At 38.6% G+C, this 21,576-nt stretch overlaps 3 protein-coding genes across 3 annotated transcripts; 2 read left to right on the top strand and 1 right to left on the bottom strand.

Moving 5' to 3' along the window:
* Positions 1-836: 836 nt before the first annotated feature.
* LOC133990743 (transcription factor HES-1-like) lies at positions 837-2,275 on the top strand. Its single transcript, XM_062429145.1, has 5 exons — positions 837-915; positions 951-1,116; positions 1,208-1,303; positions 1,421-1,508; positions 1,824-2,275. The coding sequence occupies exons 2-5, from the start codon at positions 1,009-1,011 to the stop codon at positions 2,273-2,275; spliced, it is 744 nt and encodes a 247-aa protein (XP_062285129.1). The 5' UTR covers positions 837-915; positions 951-1,008.
* Positions 2,276-9,334: 7,059 nt separating this feature from the next.
* On the bottom strand, positions 9,335-12,910 carry zgc:153913 (carboxypeptidase N subunit 2). The gene is made up of 2 exons (XM_062429390.1): positions 12,777-12,910; positions 9,335-12,616 (listed from the first exon to the last, which is right to left on the bottom strand). The coding sequence occupies exon 2, from the start codon at positions 12,609-12,611 to the stop codon at positions 11,034-11,036; it is 1,578 nt and encodes a 525-aa protein (XP_062285374.1). The 5' UTR covers positions 12,612-12,616; positions 12,777-12,910; the 3' UTR covers positions 9,335-11,033.
* A 1,187-nt stretch (positions 12,911-14,097) lies between these two features.
* Positions 14,098-15,954, top strand: cldn1 (claudin 1). Its single transcript, XM_062429059.1, has 4 exons — positions 14,098-14,320; positions 15,176-15,340; positions 15,520-15,604; positions 15,792-15,954. Exons 1-4 carry the CDS (start codon positions 14,098-14,100, stop codon positions 15,952-15,954), a joined length of 636 nt encoding a protein of 211 aa, XP_062285043.1.
* Positions 15,955-21,576: the final 5,622 nt, after the last annotated feature.

The following is a 21,576-nucleotide window of genomic DNA, read 5'->3' as shown; positions in this document are numbered from 1 at the left end:
ACAATGTTAAAAGGATCAAAAATTATTCAAACCTTTAACTTTTGTATAATTTACCCAATAAAATAATGACACATGCCTGCATCACAAGGTATAAGAGCCCACAGTGATGACATAAATCTTCTGACCAAGAGCCAAAAAATCCAAACAATTCAATCTGAAATAATAAAACAAACAAACAAAAAGAGTGCTCCAATGCATTTTATTTGTGATGCTAAGACAGTAACAGTGTTTTTACATAATCGACATAAACAGTTCATTCTTGACATGATTTAACCACCATGATTAATGGTTTTATCTTATTTTAATTACAGGTGTGGCAGCTACTGATAGATGTAAATAATAATAATAATAATAATAATAATAATAATAATAATAATAATAATAATAATAATAATAATGTAGACAAAATAACGAACCTTTCCAAAATAAAAATAAAAAACTAGAGCAAAATATTCCATTTATTAGCTACATTTTACACATGATTAAATATTCCGACAACCTAATCCATGCTCTCCCTTGACTGCAGTGATCAATCAATAATCAATAATTTGCTGTGATACTGAACAGACACCTGAGGAGAACTAGCTCTGCTCATATTAAACTCTGTCCTCACTCCTCTTTGTGAAACAGACTCTCTGCATTCTGACAGGTAGCCAATGGGAGCGCCTTGTAGCACGAGCCCACCGCCTCCCGTGCGCCGTGTCCCGCACGCCCATTGGGCAGAGTGATGGAACCTAGGGAACTCGCACACGAGCCGCTCGCGTGCAGTCTCGGGCTCTATAAATAAAACCTGCACGCGGAGCTGCAAACAGGAGCGGACTGGATATCACCTTGGCGCGAAGACAGAAGCCACTTCAGACATTTGTCATCAGCAAACTGCTCCTGTGGTTCCGCCAGGAGAAGACAGGACTCTTTGTGTAATGTTGTGCAGCATTCCTGCTATTTATTAGTCTTTTTTTTTTCTTTCTTTTTTTTACTTTTTCACTCTTGGAAATTGTAAATCTGAAGATGCCAGCCGGAACTTTAGAAAGAACATCTCCATGTGCTGTGGCTGCCACCCCGGCAAGTGGCGACTCCACACCTGAAAAACCCCGGACTCAGACAGAGAGCAGAAAGGTATCTGAGCCTTTATTTTTCTTAAATTGTTTAGCAACTCTTTATTCAATGTTGAACATAGAGTAAAACTTTTTTTTTTTTTCATTTGAAGTCTTCTAAACCAATCATGGAAAAGCGGAGACGTGCGCGGATCAATGAGAGTCTGGGCCAGCTGAAGACCCTCATCCTGGACGCTCTCAAGACAGACGTAAGATGCACTGATAACTAGTAACTTTTTAATACTAGTCTAGTTAGATAATGTTTGTTTTATTTCGGGGGAAAATACTGAAAAAATCTAAAAACGAATCGCCACTGTCATGTTTAGAGCTCCAGACACTCCAAACTGGAGAAGGCGGACATCCTTGAGATGACTGTGAAGCACCTCAGGAACCTGCAACGACTCCAGATGACCGGTATGTGAACACTATTTCTGGATTCATCATGATGATATTTAACTTTAGATGGTAAATATGTTCCCACGGTCTTACAATATTTATTGCCTACCCACAGCTGACATGTTTACTGTTGGGAAGAGATTTCACAAGACTTATCTGGCAAAATAAATATTTAAAACAGCAGTATTAATAAATATTTAATAATATTTCATATATTCTTCATAGCCATATCTTGTAATATTCTTTTTCAGGATGTATACCATCTATCTATCTATTTATCTATCTATCTGATCAGTGTATTTATGATTTATGTAATTGTATTTCCCTCTACAGCTGCTGTGAATATAGACCCATCCGTCTTGAGTAAATACAGAGCGGGCTACAGTGAGTGCGTTGGAGAGGTCACCCGTTTCCTGTCCACGAGTGAAGGTGTGAACACAGAGGTGAGGACTCGACTCCTCAGCCACCTGGCGGCCTGCGTGACCCAGATCAATGCTGTGAACTTCTACACACCTCATCCAGGCCCACTGGGACTCGGACAAACTGGGACACAGATTCCAGCTGCGTCTGCCCCACAGATGCCTTGCAAAAGTGGCTCACCGTTGCAAGCTGCCCCAGAAGGGATGAAGCTGTATGGTGGCTTCCAGGTCGTGCCAACGCCGGATGGACAGTTTGCTTTTCTTGTTCCCAGTGCAGCTCTCGCACCTCTGAGTGCACAAAACAGCCATCACATGTCACCTGTTGCACCCCCAGCCACCTCAGACTCTGTGTGGAGACCGTGGTAGGAACTCAGCTCAACTGATTTTAGGTGAAAAAAAGGACTATCACACAGTGATATATATATATATTTTTGTACATTTTGTAAATGTTTTCGAGAGACCGATGTTTACACACATTTGTGTTTTTGTTATATGGACTTTGGGAGATGCTATGGACCTGATAATTGCTGTGATTTTCTCTGTTTTTGATATGTGAGCAACAAATTCATTTAAAAGCTCTTGAAAAGCACTGTATTTTTTTTTTTAGATTAATAAAATGTTTCTATGATGTTTACTACACTTTTGTCATGTTACTGCCTCATAAGTTTCATCCATCAGGTAGTCATGTTGGTGTCCATTTATTTAGAAGGTGAACCTGTCCTGCCTTTAAAATATACTTTAATACACTGATACACTTTGATTCATGGCAGACCCGTTCCAATAACTGTAACACCTCTTGCACAGCAGCTATTTAATCATAGCCCCCCTCATCTCTGCCTTGTCCCATCTGATCATCCCTTTTGCAGCGACAGGGAAATCTGTTTTCTCACTAGAAATAAACACCTCCTCAATGAGGTAAGGAACCTGAGAGGTCATGTTGGGCCCAAAAGGCTGCTGCCAGCCCAGTCAGGAGGGCAGAGCAGGTCTGTTGACACGTGCAGGCTGTTTTCCCGTCCTGCCAGATGGGAAATCATGTTGAAATAGATGGCATGAATTGTGAACCAACTGAAAGCGCTAAATGAAGACACGACTGAGTTAGACACTGGTATTACTCAATGATTACTGTAATCACAGTTTAGAGAAAATTCTTGAAGTGTCTTCCCTGCAAAAACTGCTACTTGAAGAGAACTGCTCCCATTATCCCACTTTTTTACAAAGCAGACAGTGAATCAGATAAAAAATTATTTGAACCCTTGCTCTTATTTTTGTACATTAAGTGTGTGTTTGCACAGTGTCTCATCTGTGAGTGCAGTCATATCGTCTATTTAGTGGACAGTTGACGAGCTGACGGTCCCAGCGTGTGTCCTGAGCGTGGTGCTCACACAGCAGGCCACATGCAAAGCGTGACCAGAGGTCACAGGTGCCCCTCATTCACACTCCTGAGACAACGCAGCTCCAACAGCATGTTGCCCTATATCTGGCAACCCATCAACAGACTAGGCAGTCCATCACCAGAAGACAGGGCCTCCCTTTGACAGCATCAAACAGCGGCACCTCCAGAGCCAAACAGACTTACACAATCCATGACCATGTATTTCTATTTTAATATTCACGGAATTTAAGGGATCAGATAATGAAAGATAAAGCACTAACCAATATGTTTCTAAGTGTCTTTGAAAAGCAGATTAACATGCATACATTTTCTGCACTCATGAATGTATATATATATATATGTATATATATATATAAATATAAACTGGCTTTCAGCATAAAAATGCAAGTCATTATACTCATCTCTCTGTCACTCCAGAAGTCATTAGAACTCCTCACTTTGTGCAAATGATGCAGTCGATTAAGTTTACATCTCTGTTTTGGCACAGCTGAGGGAAGACTGGCAGTAAGGAGGACTAAAAGACAAAATAGAGCTCCCCCCTATCAGAGCATCCTTTGAGAAGACCCTCTGAAACACAAAAACAAAGACGGGCCCCTCAGGGGCTCAATGGCTCCTCTCTTTGTGACCCTCTCCATCTTCATAAAGGGCCTTCCCCTTGTTTATCCAGGAAGAGGTTTAATAGCTGGGAGGAGGGGAAGAGAGGACCATGCTGTCACTTTCACCGTACTAAAGAAGGCTTATTGTTGGCCGCTCCCAAAGGTCCTAGTTTTAAAGGCTTTGGAGAACTCTTCAGGCCAGGCTGTGCTCTTCAGATAAGAGGAGCTGTGAAGTGCTGACAGGTTGCCTCTATCAGTACTATATCTGATGGAGAACCTGGAGTGGGTTTGGATGGAGCAGCTTCAACAGATGACCGCCATTCTTGAGGAAATTTGTACTGTTTACTGGGGTTGGCTCCCTCCCTCCATCTTTTGTCCAAAGGTTTGTTATGCCCACTCCCTGCCCCTCCCCAGTCAGTTAAGATGCCCAATTTTCCTAAACCTTGTAAAGCAGAGATTGGTAAACATGATCTGGGATGGGTGTGCCCCTTCGCTGTGCTCCATGATTGATGGCCTCCTCTCACAAACACAGTGACAACAGTGACAGGTTCCCTCTGACACACACCGGAAACCTCCACCGCCTCCGCCTCTGTGGGTGAATCGGCGTAGTATTCTTCTTGTTATGGTGCTTGATGGGGGTCGAAGTAGTCCAAAGCGGTTCACATCAAGGCTAATGAATAGATTATGCACTTGATATCACTGGTGAATGAACAATGCTCTTTGTCCCTTTGCTCCAATTCATCCCTTTTTGATTTAGCTGGTTGTTTTTGAAAAACCAAGCAACATACTGGTGGAAGTGTAGCTTCCGGGGTTGGATTTAGTATCAACATGACACCATTACACTGGTAGTAGAAAATTTATCACTTTGGACCCGCACAGAGTGCTGATGGTGTGGCATTAAAACCAACTAACACTGGTAATACATCACGAGTCATCGCATCTTCAAAAGACATGTTGTATTGAATGTCGGGGATGGGGGTGGGGGTCTTGTTTTCTTTGGCTTCATGCGTTTCTTGGCCATATGCCCATGAAGGCTTATGAAGAGGGCCATAAAGATACACTTTCACTGCAGGGGTCCTTTCAAAGTCAAGCACCCCATAATACGGATGCTCCCATTACAGCTGTAACTTTTAAGTCTGGTTAACTCTGCAACACTGAAAAACCACGTGAGAGGCATCAAATGAGGGAACTTGGAAGAGTTCTCCAAATGATAAAAGGAGGCTTAAAGGATAATTCTAGTTTGTTACAACATGGGTCTTATTTTTGTAATTTTGTAGTGGTACTAATAACTTTGTAGTCACCAAGTTAATTGTTGAGATCATTGCTAAAGAAAGTGTCACTGAGGCGAGACATTGGAGCAGTCAGCTGATCAAACATCATTATTATTTGAATTTCCATCAGTTTCAAGATGTACTTACTGGGCTTAAGCACACACATTTTTCCAGTGCAAGGAGGGATTATTTCTGACATAACTTTTGTTTTTCAAATATGTTTAAAAATACATTTTGAATAGATGTCTAATAGATATATCAGCTCTAGATAAACATCATAAACAACCAAATCTAAATATTCAATAAATAAGGGTACATTACAGGAAACACTTCAAGTTTCATCCATGAAATGACAGAGTTCTCAGATAGTGGATCTAATAGTTCCAAGTTATCTCCTCCTGGAGGGAGTGGTACTTTCTCAAATACTAATATATCTTAGAGAGGAAACTGGATGATTCAGTTCAACAAAATGTGCTGTGACTGGTTTATTCATATTTTTACATCTACATACATTTATATGATATGACCAATGACTTACCACAAGGGCAAGTGATGAGATATATGGCCGACTTAGTGTGACATAAAATAAGTGCTTTTATAGGGATCTCTTTACCTCTAAGATGATGTTTAAAACTGACTACATTAACCACAGCAACAGTTGCCCTCAGCGATAGCTGTTAAAGTAATGTTTTACATACCTCAAGTTATGTTCTGAATTTCTGTCATTTAAAATGGACAGGGAATAAAGGGAATAATAACAAAACATTTGCATATACTTGAATCTGAATGAGTAGTCTCTCATGGTATATAAAAGAGGTAAAAATCTGAGAGACCAACCTGGAACACTCCTCCTCAATCAGTACCAGCCTCAGCTACTTTAACACCTATACCCGATTGTTTATGTTACTTTATGTGGAGACTGTTAATTGGCTGTAATTCTTGTCATTGTTTGTTGAAAGATTTGACTCGCTGAAGGGCTCTTGATTGTTTTTTGTCATTGGTGGAACATGATTATGTAATCACTGTCTGATGTGTTACTGGGGTGTGGCCTATACCACGTACCAGTGCTTGTTTCCTGGGCTGAAACGTTATGAATGAAAGAGAAATAGATATGGAGCAAGAATGTGTGACACGTTTTTCCTGTTCTCAGGTCTACTTTCAGTGATCAACATCCCTCTACAACTCTTGGTTCTATTATATATTAATTTTGGTTTTACCTCCACATACTGTAGAAATGATTTAGACTATCTAGTTAAACTGTTGCCTGGTCACAAATGGTTTGTGACAGGTGTGATAGTTGTTCGTATTGTCCGTGTATCCAAAATAAACCAGACTTTTCCTAAACGACAAATTTTGTGTCGCCAGATTGTGAAAATCCATTAGGCCGATGCTCATTGCTCATCTTAAAGGATCAGGCTGGTGATATTTATATATTTTTCTTATTGTCAAGAAATCTAATGTGCAGAGCCAAGCGAACAATGAACTCATATTGTGTTTGTGTATCCAAAGCCTGATATATCTTATTTCTCTGTGTCGTAGACATCCAATGTCCAAAAACATTTAAAAATACACCAGTGTGGCACATCGCTACACTAACATGTTCCTTCACCATACTGATTATGCTCAAGGTAGTTTGTTTAGAAACAGCTCCAGAGATTAGTTCTGTGTAATGCCTGAAAACATGTTTGCGTTTACAGAGTTTTTAATGTGTTACATATCACATCCTATTGACTTTATACTGAAATGTACTCAAGTTCTTTGAGAAATCTACAATGTAGTACAAAGTCAAGAAGTTGTGATATGTAGCACAACAAGCTACTGAAGCTCAGTCAACAGAGATGTATTCCCAGACATGCACACACATGTCTGCCATAGAAGGAATACACTCCAGGGATTTAAAATGTGATTGGTGTGATTAGTCTGTGGAGGTATTTCTAAACTACTATGACCATAATCTTCAGGGGAAAGGAACATGTCACCCATTGCAATGGTTTGGACAATAACAGAGGAATATGATGCTTTGGATACATGCACCACACTTGTAAATAGGATGAATTCATCGATGGCTTGGTTCTGTGTATGAGGTGTGTTGACAATAAGAAATAAATAGAAAATTGTCCAGTCCTTTAAAAAAACTTACTTGGTCTTAGTCCGGATCTTAGATTGATCAGGAAGAACTCTGACGTATCAGTTTGGCTACTTACCTTTTGGAAACAAGCTGCAGAGCATCTGGACTAAAATCTATTAACTACTTTTTCAATAAAATAATTTTGACTCTAGCATTTAGATTACTTAGAGATTTTCTCTTGATACATGGATCCAAGACTGCAAGGTTTTTCCATGAAATCATGACTGAAATGATGAACTAAACCATAATTTGTAAGATACACTCAGGAATTGTTTAAGTACGCCTTCAGATTGTGAAACAAACGCCTCTTCAGAAATTACTTCTGCTGCTGGGAGTTGGAGTGTGGGAGGTATTTCAATTGTCTTGCAGCAAGTAACTGCTAGGTCATGCAATGGCTCAACATACTAGAAAGATTAGTAATATACAATGAAGGGCTGAAAGCATGCATAATAAAAAACCTCTCCATCTGGGGGGCTGGGAACAAAACAAGTATAGCCATATGAGAGCAAGGTCCAGAGGGCCATAGTTCCCGATTCATGCTCGATAATTGTAATGTCATGATAAGGAGCTTATAGCCTCTTGTTATCCTCCAATAGGCAGGATAAGACAAAGGGCAATGTACCAGTATGCTAAAAGATTACCATTCTGGTGACATCTCCCTGTCCACTTAACACCAACATCAGGTCAGCTGTTCTTAATTTGGTCAGCAACACCAATTTAGCCTCCACCCGGGGGTCTGGGTGCACTGAAGGGTAAAGGGGTATTGACTCTTGTTTGTAGGAAAGGCTCACATTTTGAGTGTGCAAAATGGCCTATTTGTGTTCTTGAGATGTATGGGTCATCGTATCATGGATGATGTGTGTCACCCTCTCATTGGCTGAGAGAGAGGATCTAATAGACATGACTGGTGTTGGTTATCATTTCACGAATGGCTGAACTCATTTACGTGGTGCAGGGGAAAAAACAAGGAGCGTGATAATTAGAGTAGAGAGAAAAATTCCATTTACTTTTATGTTTTTAGCCCTTGTTTACTATATGACATTATGAGTGATCAAATTCGTGGCACACAACTTGATCGGAAATGAGTTAACATTTTTAGATCAAAACCTCTCCTCTTGAATTGTTGTCCAGGCACTGAGTCTCAGATGACCTTTGCTCTTTGTCCTGAGGACCCTGCACTGCCCTCACCACCTCCCTCTTCACCGGCCGCTCTAAACTCTGTGGGAAACCCCCCAATGCTTTGTGTTGTTTTGGACATTGTGTGTCTCACCAGATAACGTGTCCTCCCCTCTGGTTCTTTCCTCTCCCCTCTGAAGAGCTGCTGTGTGGAGCGTGGTGTCCAACGCTATCTGCCCACTAAGCGGGACAGAGATGGGCTCTGACCAGGGGGGTAAGAGCTGCTTTTCATCCCGCCTCACAGGAAAGCACTCAGACACTGCTGTTGCAAGTTTGCCAGGCAATAAGAGTAACTGGCAGTTAAGGATACTGACAGATGGGTGTTGAAGATAACTCTGTTAACCTCTGAAACCATGCTGGACCCTTCAGTGATTTCATTTATACAAATACAGCTAAATGAGCACAAAATTCTGCATAAAACCGCTAATGTAACTCAAACCTGCATCACCTGATATGGTAATGGTTAGCAAACAGTTTGTTATTTTTACATCCAGCTGAAACGGAGAAACATTATTATTCTTTTGGAGTCAAGTTTCTGGCCACATAATGGTTTTAAGTCTATATTGTTCTTCCCCATTTAGCACTGATTCAGTCTCTAAAAACTTCCAAGAAAAATAGCTGCTAAATGCTGAACTTGTTCGCAAGCTAGTCGCTCACAGCTTTTTTGTAGAAAACAAACAGTTGATGAAAGCAGTGAGGCTGAACCAAAACAATTAGCTAATAATGGAGGCTAAAATGTAGAAATGTAGAAACTGTTAGTAACAATTACAATGCAAAAATGACAAGTTGACTTCTTTTTGTATATAGATTAAAGCTTTCTTTTCCATTATAAATTAAAAAATCACTTCACAATGGCGTTAGTCGGGATCATAGCACTCAGTTTTATTAATAGCAATCATTAAAAATAATACATTTCATCCATATTTCTAGGTGAAGGTGGTTTGTTTGTCTCCTATTCAGTTTCCTCTTTATCTGTTCTAAATAATTTATATGTTATTAACTGTGAACCCTTCTGCTCTTACTGAAAAAAAACATGCATTTAACGACTTCCACATGTCTTGGTGCTCATTAGCTAACAGCTCTGTACTTTAAATGTTAAATGTTCTGTTTACCCTACAGTTTTGGTCAAGAGGATTACCTACTCTTGAGGCCATCCCTCCGAACTCTCGAAGTAAGACAGCCACCCCTTTTTTGTCATTTGAATTGTGATGTCATTCAACTCGAACCGAGGACCCAATCGACCCTCTGGCCTTTGACCCTTATTAACTGTGGGTTAGAGTGCTGCATTCAAGGTGTAGCCATCTGTGTGCCTTGTTGTGTTGAGGCTTCCCTCCTCCCTGCTGCACCCTCACTCTTTATCATCCCTCTCAGTATTGAGGAGCAATGGGTTGATGAGGGGAGTCTCAGAGGATGGTGACTGACTGCTCTCGATCAACTTTTAAAGAAGCTCTGAAGTCCTTCATAATTCTTGCAGCTCCACTTATCATCTTTTCTCTTCCTCTGAATTTGACGAAAAAGACTTAGCAAAGTCAAGAAACTGTTTATAAATTGTATATTTATCAGTGTTACTGGAAATGAACACCTTTTATAAATTACTGCAATTTGATCTGTTTAGATATTTTCAAGGTAAAAATCTTAAAAAATAAATACACCACTAATTTTCCACTCCACTTTTTTTTCTTTTCTTTTTTGCTTTAGTCCACTCTCCTGCTTCATTTGAACTTAATTTTCACCATTGACTACTCACTGTGGGATGATGGATGGAAGGAAATAGGGTGGGTGAATGGTGTGGTTAAGGTGTTAAAATGTTCAGGTGAAAAAATCTTCTGAAGTGTGAACCTTGTCATTGCTTTGTACACATTTTCCTTTCTTTTGCATTTGTCTTCCATAGAGTTTTTTTTTTAAAAATAGAGTTTTAATTTTTTAAATTTTTTTTTTTTTACAAAAGCTCCAGATTAAAGAAAGTAAGTTTATGTGTTAAAACCATATGATCAAATGATGCAAGAATTCTGTATATTTTTGCCTTTAGGACAGACAATGTTTCCTGCCTTTTCTAAATGGTAAAAGTGAATTTATTGACATTTTTAACATGTGCTGCTTTTCCAAAACGTATTGATGATTTCAAGTTACACAGCCTGTATTGAAATAGTCAAACATTCTTGATGATACTTCCTTGTCCTTGCGACCTCAGCTCACTCGTTATCAAGAAGGCTGAAGACAGTCATGCACTGTGTACATAAAGAGGAGAACCAGAGGCATCTACTGGACGTTAAACACAGTACAATCCAAACACATGTAGGCAGATGATTAACATGTTACTCACAGTTCCTTTTAGCGCTGACAGGATCTTAAAAAATTGTTGGTTGAACTTTGAACCTTGTAAGAAAAGGTTCATCCACCCCTCTTATCATTCAGCAGCATTCATGTATACTGGTTATCAGCTGCTGAGTTAGAGGTTTGTTTACAGTATTGACTCTGACAGTCAAAATGTGACTCTTAGTATGAGGAAAGACTAAATTCATATAAACAAATTCTTGTAAATTTGGATAGAGGTGGAAATCTACTCAACGGGACCTTCAATTGTTGTCTCGTTGTTGCATTGAGAATGTTTGGCCAACTCACTCTTCAAAATATGCTCCATAACACTACCGTCATCCTCCTGAAACTGTACTTTCACAGTCAGTGGAGAAAATGTATTCACTTTACACTTGATGGTCATGGTGTCAATGGAAGCTTGCAGGCTGCAGCTGCGGAGATCAGGCAGCTCATCCTGAGACACCCGACACAACAGCTGGTTATTGTCAATGGAGACGACTGTCTGTTTCCTCAGAAAACCCGGGCTCTCACAGAGGACCTTGTCAAGCATCTCGACGTCTTGGCTGTTTTTCAGTACCCAGTCATGCAGATACCACATGTGGCAGTCACATTTCCAGGGGTTCCCATGCAGTCTCATAGTGTGCTGGAGGACAAACGGGTCCAAGATGCCCAGCGGTAGACTCTCCAGCTGGTTGTCAGACAGGTATAGTTGCTGAATGAGCATCTGGTCCTTAAACAGTTTGGCGTCCACTTTGCTCAGGTTGTTCTTATGGAGGTGAATTGTTTTGATGCTTAAGAGGTCATGAAAGATCACTTCTGGCAGGAAGGCGAGCTGGTTTTCAGAGAGGTCCAGATTCTCCAGGGCTGTAATATTTCTGAAAATGTCTTCAGGAAGGTTTGCAAGCTCATTGGAAGACAAGATGAGGTCAGTAAGAGAAGTCAAACTGCTTAGAGAGGACAGCTGTGTCAGCCTGTTGCCTTTCAGGTTCAGCTCCATTAAATTTGAAGCTTCTGATCCAAACACTTTATCGCTGAAGGTTGTAAGAAGGTTTCCACGGAGGTTCAGCACCCTCAGATTGGTTAACACAGAGAAGGTATCATCAGCAACTTCTGATATCTTGTTCCCCTCCAAGTTAAGCTCTATCAGCTGAGAAACATTGTAAAATGTGTCTGATGAAATATTGCTTATGAGGTTGTTGTTAATTTTCAGGATCTCCAGTCTAGCCAGACCAGAAAAAGTCTCTTTTTTCACCACTTCAAGCTTATTTTGGGACAAGTCCAGGATGCGCAGATTATGCAGGTTCAGGAAAAGAAATGTGGGCAGATCTGATAGGATGTTGCCCCTCATCTGCAGAGTCTGTAAGTTTTTAAGGGAGTCAAACATGCCATTAAGCACAGTCCCAAACCTGTTGTAGTTGAGCAGCAGTTTTGTGAGGTTTCCCTGCTTTGAAAAAGTCCCCAGAAATAAGTTCTCCAGCCAGGGGTTCCCACTGATCTCCAGCTCCTGCAGCTCTGTCAGAGTCTCAAAAGACCGAGAGTGAATGCTTCGCAGGCCATTGTTTAAAAAGATAAGCTTGTTGAGTTGGGGGCTATCCTCTAAGGTGTGCTGGAACAGGTAAGCCACGGCTGATGTCATTATGATTAAGTCCTTGACCTGCTTGGACATGTTTCTGGGTAAAGATGTCATGCGTTCATCAGCACACAGTACTTGGACAGGAGTGAAACACTGGCATTTGTATGGACAAGCATTTTGTGACTCTGTGTCGCCGTTGTGACAAAGAAGCAGCAGCAGGAGCAAAGTCAGGAGCGATTGTTTGTCCATTTTCACTGTCAAAACATGAAAATAGTTTCTAAGAATGAAAGTAAATCAAAGTTGACATTGTTGTGACATAAGAGTATATAGGCACTCATGATTAAATCTGACAAATAAGTCACATCATTAAAAACAACTGTGTTCTCTTATTTAAATAAATTAAATTCAACATACCTTTATTTGACAAGGATCAAGCAGCATTGACACTAATTTCCCTATGGATCTTTGAGCCAGCCGACTGAGAGTACTCACGACACAACAATCCCGAATTAGGCAAGACAAAACCTTTGGTCAGTGGCCAGCTCCTGTCATGCTTTAATTTGCTCTCAACAGAAAAGATCCTCCTGAGATCAGCAGACGTTCCTGTAATTCAACAAATCAGCACACAAAAAGAACAGCGTAGTTGACTTTTATTTGTTGCTACAGTATGATACATAACTACAGTATACATGTATAGAAGATAGAAATGCGTTTTTTGGTGCTTTTTTGAGGTTAGTTTGAGCAAAAGTCTGTCAGAGTTGAGTCACTGTTTACAAAAACAAAACAAACAGATCTGTGCTTTCGTCACTCTTTCCAGTTATTTCCAGTTTTAATTTATATAGTCAGAAATAACAAATACTAGTACAACTACTCCAATCTCTACTGATAAATGTGCTTATTTTATTTATTTAACCAATCTTGACATAGACCTGGCCAAAATGGCAGCGCAGAGTAGTTTACACAGAGTGACATGAAACATGAATCTGACATCTCACAAAACATGACCGTGACAATTTCAATTATAAAAAGTATTTGGATATGGATTTTCAGTGGTTGAGATGAAGGCAGTGTGTCCAAATAAAGTTTGTCATTTAAATTATTTTAAGGGTTAGGGTGAATCATCTTTTATTATGTGTCATTTCAGCTGCAATGATAAATTAATTAATTGATTAGTCAATTAAGCAGAGATGAATTGCCAACTATTTTGATAGTCCACTCAATTCATACAAATCATTCAAATAATACAGAAATGACCTTGTTCCAGCAAAACAAACAACAAGTAAATTACTAAAGAAAATAATTGACAGATTAATTGATAGTGAAAATAATCGTTAGTTGCAGTCTCATATAATAGTTACATCTTTCATTTATTTGGCTCTGTAAGTACAGCAGACTTGAGATGAACAGAAACTGACATCAGCTTTGGATTTCCCACTAAGACTTGAAATCTGGAGATTCAGGTGTCATTAGAGTTTCTGCAGCAGACCATTACCTCCACTAGGTGTCATACTCTTACTCCTCACCTCAGACAGAGGTGATGGTATTCCTGGATCCTCCCTCCCCTCCAGCTTACTCAAAATGCACAGGTAGTCAGCACTGCTTGGGAAAAGATCCCCCTGCCAAAAACCCTCAGTAACTACAACAAGGAAGTTGTTTTGGGGATTTTTCAATCTCTACATAACTTGGAGGATTTTTTAAAACTTTTTTTTTCCATTTTACTTTGCTTGGTTTAACAATGGCCAACGCTGGAATACAGCTTCTTGGCCTCACTTTGGCCTTCTTGGGCTTCATTGGCTCCATAGCATCCACAGTCATGGTGGAGTGGAAAGCTTCGTCATATGCAGGAGACAACATCATAACAGCCCAGGCGATGTATGAAGGGCTGTGGAAGTCCTGTGTGTCACAGAGCACGGGTCAAATTCAGTGTAAAGTGTATGATTCACTTCTTCAACTACCAGGTAATGTTGGTTTACATGTCATGCCTTTAACAGTGACATCCCCTTACACATATCAACATATTATAGTACATCACCAGTGTTTACTGATAAGCCTATAATTATTGTTTATGAAGTAAATTTTCTTCCTATACAAATGTTTGGATGTGGGAAATAAATGGATCATGTCACCATGAACGGTGCATTATTTAAGGGATATTAAGAACTGGTTTAACAGTAAATTCATGCAACTGATTTATGAAAGGTTTTTAGAGATTTAAAACATCAATGTAAAACAGGAGTATGTAAAGTTCTGTGGTCATTCAAATTCCCCTAGAGGTGTAAGAAAGTGCCCTCTTCTCTCTACAAGACCTCATGCATGCAGAGACATGTCAGTCAAATACCAGCAGCCTGCTGATCAAAGAAAAACAGACTGAACAAAGGACATAGAATGAATAAGAAGGATATTAAGTTTTCAGACTGGGCTTGATAGTGTAAAATGTGAAATGTAAATGGGTTTATAATTTATATATAATAAAATGCTCATCCTTCAGATTAAAAATATCCTCAAAGGAATATCTTGAGTACCAGTCAGCTGGATGTGACTCATGTTATCTGTGTCCCTGCCTTCTGTAAACAACAAGAGGTACACTGACATTGAATTAAGAGACTCATATGGCGATTAATTAACTATATTCTAAGTGATTTGCTATTTATATGGATCATGATAATAAGTCTGAATTAATTGTGGCCACCCAGATGTTTTTTTTAAAATAAGAAATAGTGGTGTTATCACTGTCTGTAATGCATTTTGAAGGTGTAAATAACTTTACAGATTCAGTTTAAAACCTGCTTTAATAAAATGACCTCGGTCTGCAGGGATTGTACAGGGCACTCGAGGGCTGATGTTGTGCTCCATCTTGCTGTGCTTCATTGCCATCTTGGTGGCGACGGTGGGTATGAAGTGCACAACCTGTTTGGCAGAGGAGCCACAGCAGAAGGGCAAAGTGGCTCTAACTGGGGGAATTATCTTCATTATTTCAGGTCAGAGTTCATTCAGACACACACATGCAAGAACACACACTGTCTGAACATCAGAACTGGCTTTTTTATGTAAAGAAGATGGACCACAATGAATGTTTTGTTTCAACCTCTATAATACAAAGATGCTTGAACATGATTTAGCTTGTAGTGAAATAGTTTTCCCGCTCGTGGTTTTCCAGGTCTGCTTGCTCTGGTGGGAACGTCTTGGTATGGCAACAGAATAGCAAAGGATTTCTATAACCCATTTACTCCGACCAACTCAAGGTGAGGTTGCCTTCTTCTGCCATTTCACACTAATTATCAGGTATTACTGCAGTTGTACGTCATTCAGGAGACAGACGCTCTCTTGTGTAACAGCTCGGATGTTTGTTGTTGATATGAATCATATTGAATTGATGTAGGTAAATTCTCTCAATATCTCAACTTAATGTGATGTGTGCATCATTCACAGGTTTGAATTTGGAAGCGCCCTGTACGTTGGATGGGGAGCTGCCTGTCTCATCATTATAGGAGGGGGGTTCCTCTGTTGTAACTGCTCCAGCGGGGGCTCAGGAAAATCTCCACGCTACCCACCATCCCGCTCTGCAGGCCAGCCGGACAAGGACTACGTCTAGACGGACTTTAACTCCATCTTTAGCCCCTGCACTGTCTTTACAGCAGCTATGTCTTGCCACTGTCTGTCATGTATGATTCAGCTTGGTGTAATATTTTGCAGCATGTAAATTTGCAGGTGTTGTGTTGGTGTATGTTTATACTTGTTGGGATTTTTGGTAGCCAGTATAGAGTACACATTTTAAAAAAACAACTAAAATCTTGTCAAGGATCCACTCAAATCATCGACAGTAAATGTCACTTTGAAATTAAATCGTTTGTATTGTAGTAGGCTATGTTGATGTGAGTAAGAACACAATTTCTGAATAGTAACTTATTACAATCTGCTGAGGTTTGGGATTTTGTCTCTATTCACTCATATTTTGTAAAATAAAATCCTCATTCCTTGCCTATTTTTAGGTGCTTTGTTTTGTATTGAAATGTATTTGTTGTGTCTGTTACACATACATGTAGATAGTAAAGCAGGATCAGGCTCTAACATCTGCAGCTTGATTGGCCCAAAACCTTTAAAACAGAAATTTACAGGCAGACACATACATAAGGTCAGAGGTAGATTAAAAGCTGAAAGCTAGAGAGATGGAGCGCCATAGTGGAGTTTTATCTAATTATCTAAATTACCCAAACAGCAGTAAAAAATAATTACAAGGATTAAATCAAAGTTGTTTTTGGTCTTCTAATGGAAGTTTTCGACAACAAGAAAAATATTGAATTTTGCCGGCTTTATGCTTTAAACAAACACATAGTTAAAGGAGTAGTCATCATCATCCCGCCCCCCCCCCCATGTTTGAAATGGGTTCATCACAGCATGTCCCCACAACACAAAGGCCAGTTCTGACAGAAACACAGATCATTACTCACATCACCTTCAGTGGTAAAGAAGATTTAAATGTCTGGTTAAAAAAGTTTAGGTTTAAGAAAATTAAAAGAATACATGAAAACATTTTTTTTAAAGTGTTTTCATCGTCCTTCACATAGCTGTGAGTGCTGCAGTTAAGTGCTGCCTCAGGGTAGGAAAACTCATCGAAACAAGGACAAGAAGTAGGGGAGCGACTCCTGACAGGCATACCTCAGACCACCTGCTCCTGCCCCAACACGTCTACTCACAAAGGGAGTGCAGACATCAGAGTTCATGAAGAACACAGATCCTATCCCGAAGACGTCATATACAACCAGATCGTCTCTCTGTGCAATGTTTTATATGTTTCAGAGAAATTCATTCTCGTCCTCTCTATCTCCAACAAACACACACACACACACACTCACATACAAACAAACACAAACATGATTTTATCTGCTTTGGTGACGGATGACAATGAGTCTCTACTGTGTCAGCTCCAACTCACAGAGTTCAGTGAATCTGCAGCAGAGAGCTCCACCTTCTGGTAAACCTTGAATCTGCCGCTCAAAACAAATCAGCTGCCACAGTTGAAATAATGTGAGTAATTTCCAATGTCAGTTTCGTTTTTTGGAACCCTTTAAGTAAAGAATACTTTGAGACCTTGTCGCAGGCTCTATATGTTTATGAATGACAAGCTGTACAACCAAAAATGATGATCTGGTCTCAAATTGCTTCAGTTTTAGGGATCTAAAGAGGTGTTGTATCTCATAACAAAAGGACACAGATTATATAAATCAGAAATGTGTTTAATTATTCTTTCGTATCTTGTTAGTAATCTCATTAACCCTCAGATATATCTTTACCCCAAGTTGGAAACCACTGGTTTAGGATGTCTTATTAGTTCATCTTATTGAGAATTAAATGAAAAATGATTTAAAGTGCTCAATAATGATACATTAAATATAGAAATGATGTATTATAGCATGTAAAATGTATCAGTTTTAAAATGTCCCTTTCTATAAATAACATGTTCTTAATGTTTCTCTTCTTCATAACTTACTTTTGTTAGATAGGATACATTAGAGAGAGTCAACACAGAGGCAAGTAGTAAGACATCCAACAAAGGTCTCTGGCTGGCCTTGAACCCGCTTTGTTGCAGTTATACATTGTCAGCGTCTTACAGTAAAACACTGAGCTAAGGCCTACTGTGTCTCATGCTGAGTTACATTTTTTACAATACACTGATTTATTCTCAAAGATAAACTGTGGAAACTCACAAAGTTAATTTAAAAAAAAAACAAATACTACAGTCCTACAGGTTTCAACCTGAGTTAATCTGTAGATGGAACAGAAGTAAACTTTATTCCTACATCACAAAAAAGCATCCAGTACTTACTGTGTTTGTCTTTAATTTCTATAGACAGCAATAACTAATGGAAATGACAAGCTCATGTTGGAGCAAACAGAGAGAAGAAGTGGAAAAGATTCAAAAGGAAAACAAAAGTATTTCTCTCACAGCGATGAGTTGTTAAAGCAGACTACAACGATTCTTTAAATAAGATAAGATAAGAAGTACTTCATTAATCCCTTAGTGGGGAAATTGGAAATTCTAATATTTCTAATAATATCTTGGGGTATCATTAAAATTAGAATTGAAGGTATTGGACTCATCGTTTTTAGATGAATGAGCTCAAAGCTACATTGAGACAGAAATTCTCACATCCACTGTGTAACATGTGGAAGGAAGTTCACTTCCTAAGAAGTCAGATAAAAATACAGCGAGCATGAATGAATCATCTTAACATCGTCAGTAACCTTTAAGTACAGACAATGTTGCATTGAGGCTTTTCAAGGCTAACTTCCTGAACTGAGGAGCAACATTTGAGAAGAGAACGTACACAGACAGTTCAGGTCCTCTGGTTTAAATGCAGTGATGGGAAGATGATCATGACTCTGTTACTGTCATAAATACTTATACAACTGTTGTGTCAACTGTTGTATTAGTTGGATGTACACCAAAAATTAAGTTAAGTTAGGGAATGTAGTCATAGTATTAATAAATATAAAAAAGATTACCTTAAATGATTAAAAGAAGAAGACATTATTAACATATTTAATATATAAAGTGAAACAATATGTTATATATGAAGATAAACAGCGAAAATGAGGCGAGGTGCTTTGATAGACTACTTTTACCTTCAAAGTTGATGGATTACAGTATCTGGAATGAAGTTCAGACCAAAATCTTACATACAACATTTTGTAGTACAATAAAAAATGTGTGTGAAAACTTTGAAACAGTGGTAGTGTGTGACCACTAGAGGACAACAGAGATCAAGCTTTGCTTTACTTTCCACCGCAAGCAACATACCTGAAACTCTTTGACTAGAAATCAAAGCAAAGATACCAGTAAACTATGTATTTTATGGGATGACTAAAAACTCTATTAAGAGTTTGATCTATCATGAACATGATCTTTTATTACAGTTAGACAAGAATTTAATTACTTGAGATGACATTGGCAGATAATGAGTATGCAATTATCGGGTTTATTATGAAGTTAATGGAGCATTTAAAATGTATCACGAAAGGCTGTAACATTTTTACTTCACATAAATCAACAGCAAAAATTATACAACAATAATAAATAATCAAGAAAAGACAATCATTGGATACTAATGCTACAACTTTTACATAAGAACATGTAGCAGTGAAACATGGATTAAAGAAATGACACTGGAAATACTCACAAACAGAACAAAATGAAGCAAATCAGACAGATAAACAGATCCACTTCTCAGCATTAACAATTATTATGATTGATATGAGAAACTACATATTATAAACCTCTTTTTTTAACCTCTTAACTATTACCACACTATTATTATCATTTAGCATTTTTTCACAATTCCTTTTACACTGCAATCTGTCTCTGGCTTGTGCTCTACTTCACCATCATCTTTAGATGCTGGTGGCCTGAAACTGGATCTTGGTCTGCTGCTGCATTGCTGCAACTTAAATGTAAATGTTTAAGTATCTTACGGAATGAGGCTAATGGGTCCAAGTAGGGGATGTATACAAACCTATGTACTCAGATCTGACGTTTGACCTTTTGCACAGCTTACTCTCAGACAGACTTGACCTAAATGAATGAAAGCTAAATGCCCAAATCCTATTGCTCCAAAGTTACTGTATGAACAGTTGCTCCACGCTGAATACACTAAAGGCATGTTTGCATGGTTATGCCCAGCAGCAACACCTGACCTGCATTTTTGCAAATTACACATAATATATGAGGATATGCTGCAATAAAACCCATTTAGAATGAAATGTTTTATGATCTTTATACAACTCAGCATTTAGACTGATGAAGTGCATCGACAGAGCAGCACTTAACTCGAGGGCTTCCCCTCTCTTTAGTGCTGTATTGGATCTGGAGATGATCCAGATGATCCTCTAAGTCAAACTGCTGTAATCAGCAGAGTGCAGCTGCCAGACAGAAAAAACTGAGAAATCAATGAGCAGGTACAGAATCAAACTGGGAACCAAACTACTGTCAAAATCATCTCTGTCTTGAATATTGTGGCCTATTGGTTATAAAAAAAACTATCCTGAGACGCTTCAGCTAAAGTGTCAGCTACAATCAATGTGAGGTATTCGTTATGACTTTCTTCATCAACTTTATATTATACAGCAGAAACCTGAATGATCAGATATGTGTTTCAGCATTCAAGGAAAGGCTGTTTTCTGTCTGCAATTTCAGGTATGACATTTGTGAAATATTTACTTGAATGATCCAGGATTTTACAATCATTATTATTATTTATTAAACAAATTAACATGTTGTCAGAAAATATAATCATAATAAAGTGGAAGTCTGACTCTTTCTCTGTAGCTAGATGTTGCTCAGGATTTAGCAGCTGTGTCTTTAAAAAAAATATCAGCTCTCTTAGAGGGGGGGATAATGACGTCTTGAAGATTTTTGCTGCATTGAGTGGATTACACGTCCAGGATAGAAATGTAATCCCAACCACCTGTTCTTTAAATTATTGCAGATTATAATGTAGATATTTTTAAAAAGGTGATGTTCTGAACTATAATTTGTTAGTGTTTTGTTTCATTGTTTTCCTCTCTCAATATTGTATCTCTGCTTCAATTCATTTCTGTAAATGACTAATACGGATCAAAGACGTTTTCTCACTGCAGTTATTCTCCTAAAAGGCAGAGATATATTGTGTTTTGTACAGTATTATGCACAGTGTTCTGTGTTATTTGTTTACTGTAGAACAACACATGGAAATTAACTTCTGGTTAAATCTGGTGCGATCATCTTTTTATTCCTTGTAAAATCAAATATAAAATGAATGTCCATTTACATTGTCCTTTTCTAGACTAAATAAACTAAACTAAACTAAAGGCAATGATCCAGCTAGTTTAATATTTATTATAATACAAACTAATTATTAATAATTGCATGTGAATACTATTAGGTATATTTGATTGCTGTACACTGATGAAGTTGAAGCTATAACTGGAAGGAAACTTTTGAATACGCTGCTCCTTTTACCTACTTTAAGTGACATTTAATGGACAGTGTATGATCTGCACTGATGTTATAGTATATTTGTGACCTGCCAAGGGACTGTAGATGTAAATTAGCTTTAAGCCAACTCTGGTACAATACATAAAAATAGCAACATTCATGTTTAATATTGTACACAGTCCCTTTACAAATACATTTAAATAAAATAAAATAAAAACATATATCCATATTAGCATTGGTGAA

Source organism: Scomber scombrus, chromosome 11 (genome assembly GCF_963691925.1).
Source record: "Scomber scombrus chromosome 11, fScoSco1.1, whole genome shotgun sequence".
NCBI classification, from domain to species: Eukaryota; Metazoa; Chordata; class Actinopteri; order Scombriformes; family Scombridae; genus Scomber; species Scomber scombrus.
This window is presented reverse-complemented; position numbering and strand designations above follow the sequence as displayed.

What these genes read in the sequence shown, in the direction of transcription:
- LOC133990743 (XM_062429145.1), top strand. Translation starts at nt 1,009, where the DNA reads ATGCCAGCCGGAACTTTAGAAAGAACATCTCCATGTGCTGTGGCTGCC. An exon ending in CTCAGACAGAGAGCAGAAAG is followed by an intron (nt 1,117 to 1,207) that starts GTATCTGAGCCT and finishes TTTCATTTGAAG; the next exon opens with TCTTCTAAACCAATCATGGA. An exon ending in GCAACGACTCCAGATGACCG is followed by an intron (nt 1,509 to 1,823) that starts GTATGTGAACAC and finishes TTCCCTCTACAG; the next exon opens with CTGCTGTGAATATAGACCCA.
- zgc:153913 (XM_062429390.1), bottom strand. Translation starts at nt 12,611, where the DNA reads ATGGACAAACAATCGCTCCTGACTTTGCTCCTGCTGCTGCTTCTTTGT.
- cldn1 (XM_062429059.1), top strand. Translation starts at nt 14,098, where the DNA reads ATGGCCAACGCTGGAATACAGCTTCTTGGCCTCACTTTGGCCTTCTTG. An exon ending in TTCACTTCTTCAACTACCAG is followed by an intron (nt 14,321 to 15,175) that starts GTAATGTTGGTT and finishes CTCGGTCTGCAG; the next exon opens with GGATTGTACAGGGCACTCGA. An exon ending in TTTACTCCGACCAACTCAAG is followed by an intron (nt 15,605 to 15,791) that starts GTGAGGTTGCCT and finishes CATCATTCACAG; the next exon opens with GTTTGAATTTGGAAGCGCCC.